This window comes from Etheostoma spectabile, chromosome 3, assembly GCF_008692095.1.
Source record: "Etheostoma spectabile isolate EspeVRDwgs_2016 chromosome 3, UIUC_Espe_1.0, whole genome shotgun sequence".
Taxonomy (NCBI): Eukaryota; Metazoa; Chordata; class Actinopteri; order Perciformes; family Percidae; genus Etheostoma; species Etheostoma spectabile.
The window spans coordinates 29,501,614-29,506,166 of NC_045735.1; the positions used below are offsets into that span (position 1 = coordinate 29,501,614).

General features: G+C 47.1%; 1 protein-coding gene and 1 pseudogene across 1 annotated transcript in view; both read right to left on the reverse strand.

The window, feature by feature from the left end:
* Positions 1-1,129, reverse strand: part of LOC116685696 (extracellular calcium-sensing receptor-like) — a 3,957-nt gene extending 2,828 nt beyond the window's left edge. The window contains 3 exon segments of the mRNA XM_032510623.1: positions 1-390; positions 541-838; positions 1,018-1,129. The exon segment at positions 1-390 is cut by the window's left edge and continues 380 nt beyond it. Coding sequence (XP_032366514.1) covers positions 1-390; positions 541-838; positions 1,018-1,106 — 777 coding nt within the window. The 5' untranslated portion in view covers positions 1,107-1,129.
* Positions 1,130-2,970: 1,841 nt separating this feature from the next.
* Positions 2,971-4,553, reverse strand: part of LOC116687025 (extracellular calcium-sensing receptor-like) — a 37,614-nt pseudogene continuing 36,031 nt past the window's right edge.

Genomic DNA, 4,553 nt, shown 5'->3' on the forward strand with positions numbered 1-4,553 from the left:
TACCCACTGGTAACCAGTCAGGTTGTGTAGAAACAACTGTTGTACTAATGCAATAATATCAGTAGGGGAGAGGAAAGTGACAATCACCTTGGAAGTGGAAGCCTTTATAATGTCAATAATCTTTTTAATTTTTTCTGGTGGATCTGTTTTAAAGAAAGCTACAGAGTACTCCAGACAGATGCCCAGATGCTGGGCGGTTTCTGTGAAAGTGGCCATGCCATTGTTGCCATAACCATCATTTGTTCTAATAGCTCCAACCCAAGTCCAACCAAAGTGCTTGACCAACTGGGCCAGGGCTCTACTTTGATAATAGTCACTGGGTACTGTTCTAAGAAAGGAAGGGTACTTAGTTTTATCACTCAGACAAGCACAAGTAGCAAAGTGGCTGATCTAAAAGAAAAAGAAAGAAAAAAAATTCTAAGATAGAGATGCTAAATATGAAACATTTATTCAGCAAATACAATTATTTTAAATCTCCAGCTGAATTGAATTACAATAATATTTTATTTCACAAACATAATTTCATTTTTCCAATCTTACCATTGGGATATGAAGTGATCCAATGACAGTAGCTATAGCCATGCACGGAGAGGAAGAGGCTTCTCCTATAATGGCCTGAACTTGTGCAGGTCTGGTACACTGTGCCTCGGAGAGTGTAGATAATATCTCATTACCATTAGCCAAGGCCAGTGCAACCCTCACACTTCTGGCAATTGAGGCACAGGAATTATAGATCTTATAGCCCAGAGTGATACCAGGCAGTAGGTCTGTGCTGTTATTAATCTCCTCTATGGCAAAGAGCATAGCCTGGGCAAACTGGAAACCTCTGAAATTCAAACTGGATACACATCGTTATAATAATAAATATTAGTTGACATGTGTCAATGAAATAATGATAATTATAAATTCAAGTATTTTCTTTTAATAGAAAAAAACAAGGACTAATTCTTACTTTAAAAGTTTGACTTTCTTCTTCATACAATTTAGATCTAAATAGATTCATATTGTATCATTTACCTGGTGCATTCCAGTGGCAATGGCTTTTGCCTGTAGGTGTCCTGTCTGTCTTTCCAGCTGGTGTGGAAAGAGAAGATTCCCCCCAACATAATGTCCCCATTCTTAGATATCTGGGGGTTCTCATGATCCCCTCTCAGCCTGCAGAAAGACTCCTCAGCCTGAGAAAAAGATGACACCAGCAACAGCTGTAAGAGTGCCCAACCCTGCTCTGGCCACATCTGTGTGGATGTCACACTGTCTAAGAGAGCTAAATCACTGGGTGGCATCACATTCATGTAAATCAAAAGCTTGCACTGGTATTTATACATGTTGAAGCAACATTGGAAATAATTCTAGGACAGTGACGTTGTATCTCTGTAGGGAGAAGGAGGTGTCCAAACAGCAAAAGGGTTTTAGGCCTTTGCAAACATGGCAGGTTAAAAAGCAAATCTCAAACCTTCTGTCCACCAAAGTTTCAGGCCTATTTCCAAGTTTCCTTTCACAGCCATTACCATAGGCTCCAATCATGTCTTTACCCATGGTTGTACAGGACAGTGCAGGAGGGTGGAATGAGGAAAAAATAAAAAAGCAGGGACAAACAGGGCAGGCCAACAGAAAACTTAGATAGAAAAATAGTAAAAAAAAACAAATACTCACGGCCAACCATAACAGCACCCCCTCCTCAACGGATGCCCCAAGCCCCTGTAAAAGTCATCTAGGATTGTCTTGCCAATGATCTGGCTGGCGGGAATCCATGACCTTTCCTCCAGTCCGTATTCGGCCCAGTCCACTAGGTACCGGTAACCCCGACCTCTACATCGCACAACCAGGAGGTTGTGTACCGTATTGGCCGGGTTGCCTTCGATGATTTGTGTAGGGGGAGGTGCTGCCATTGGGACGGAGAGAGGACTGGTGGAGACCGGCTTGAGCCGAGAAAGGTGGATGGCCGGATAGATCTGGAGATGAGGCGGGAGCCTAAGTCTGAAGGCAGTGGGGTTCCAGACAGCTTCAACAGTGTGAGACAGTGTGGGAGGGGGCTTCTTGGAGGAGGTCTTCAGTTGGAGGTCCTGGGAGGAGAGCCACACCCTCTGGCCCGGCTGGTAGACAGGAGCTGGTCACTGGTGGCGATCGGCCAGGCATTTACTGCGGGAAGCTGTGCGCTGAAGTGCTGCCCTGGCCTCCCTCTAAACTTGTCGACACCGTTAAAGGTGAGCCTGGACCGATGGAACCGTCACCTCCTCTTCCATGGCAGGGAAAAGTCGAGGCTGGAACACCATAGTGCATATAAACAGGGACATCCCAGTGGCTGCGCTGGGATGGGACTTGTGCGCTTACTCCATCCAAGGAAGGTGGACACTCCACGTGAAAGGGATACTGTACGTCACACCTAAGAGCCACCCCCAGATCCTTGTTGGCCTGCTTTGTCTGTCCATTGGTTCTGATGATGGGGACCTGAGGAGGAGCCTGAGGACGTGGGTGCCCGATCGGAGACGATGTCCTGGGGTATGCCGTGGAGCCGGAAGACGTGGTGAACCAGTAAGCGGGGGGTTTCCACTGATGTGGGCAGTTTGGGCAGAGGGATGAAGTGGACGGATTTGGAGAACCGGTCAACCACGGTGAGTATGATGGTGTTGCCTTGGGAGTTGGGTAGACTGGTGACAAAGTCCAGGGCGATGTGGGACCAGGGCCGACCGGGGTCCAGAAGGAGGTCTGTGCATATCAGCAGGTGGCTGATGGGAAGGCTTGACACGTACGCACATCTCACAAGCGAACTCCACTCCCCAGACAAGGGAGACAAGGATGCAGGATCCGGGAAGGATGTAAATCTGGATGGTTTCCGGGTCATCGGGGGAATGGAGACAGGACAGGGTATCAGACTTGGTGTTGCAGGATCCGGGGCAAAAGGACAGACTGAAATTGAACCGGTTGAAGAACAAGACCCACATAGCCTGCAGGGAATTGAGTCTCTTAGACTTAGTGCCTCCACTCCTGAAGGGCTAGCTGCTCTCGGTCCTCCATGCTGTAATTCCGCTCAGTGGGGGTAAGGAGTTGGGAGAAGAAGGCCCAAGGTTGGAGTTTCTGGTCAGAAGGGGAGCATTGAGACAGAGTGGCTCCAACACCCATATCCGAGGCATCCACCTCCACCACAAACTGAAGGGATGGGTCACTGTTGGTGAGAATGGGGGCAGAGATGAAACAGGATTAGAGAAGGGACAAGGCTGCAGCAGCTTCTAGAGACCAGATGAAGAAAACTGAAGGGGAGGTGGGATGGCTGAGAGGGGCGGTCAAAGAGCTGTAATTGCGGATTAACCGGTGGTAAAATTTAAAAGCCCATAAAAACTTGAAATTGTTTTACTGAGGTAGGAATGGGCCAGTCAACCACAGATTTGGGTGCTAGTAGCTCAGTCCGTACGGAGATGGGCTGGGAAACAAAGTGTCCCCTCCCCATATGGACCAAAGTATGGTTGGTCGAATTGTAGTTGAAAAGATGCCACTTCACCTCCTGGGCACTGTCCTTGAGCAAGGCACCCTACCCCCTAAGGGCGCTGGTCCAACACTGGCAGCCCACTCACTTTGACATCTCTCCATTTGTGCATGATTAGGTCCTGAGCATGTGTGAGTATTTCAGGCTTGTGTGTAGTGATTACTACAACAGACAACACTATAACAGAGTGTAAATTATAATTTCCCCAATGGGGATCAATAAACAGCAAAAAATATTATTATTTAATCTTCACCCGTCCACTTCATCACTCTCAACAACAAAACCCAGAAATTGCACAGACGGAACGCTAAACTCACATTCCTCAGCCTTTACGAACAGTCTTTTCTCCAGAATCTTCTGCAGCACCAACTAGACATGTTCTGTGTTTTGGACTGGGTTGCGGGAGAAGATTTGAATATTGTCAAGGTAGACAAACACAAACCGATGTAAAAAGTCACGGAATACATTGTTAACAAGGGCCTGGAAGACTGCTGGGCCGTTAGTGAGACAGAAGGGCATGACACAATAATACGGGACAGGAGTGGAGGTGACACTGTGGGGGGAGAACACAAAAGGAGGTAAGTACATGAAAACACAGAGAAACGAAATGGTTGAGGAAGGTAGCTTGTAGCGAGTTTCACCGGCATGACTGGAGCAATGATTAAGCAACGATGGTTTGAAGAGCCGTGATAGAAATACTATTGATGATTGGAAATGGCAGGCATGCAGGTGCCGGAGAAGGTGATTGTGGATTAGACTCAGGTGTGCGTGGTCAGCTGGCTTCAGCAGGAGGTAGATTGAGGAAAAAAGAAAACAGCAAGAAAAAACAGGTCAGGGGCCTGTTGCACAAAAGTAGAATAAAGATATTCAGGATAAGTGAAAAAGTGCAGCTTGACTTAGTGGGATCTGCTCATCGCGGTTTAATCGGTTGCACGTTTGCCAAGCCAGGATTAACAGGTGAAGCTATGTCAAGCCAAGTGTAGATAGCTGGGATAAGTGCACGTTCACGGCTTTCTCAAATAGACCGCGTTATCAATCACAGATTTACTGATGCAGAATTGAGAAGACGCAT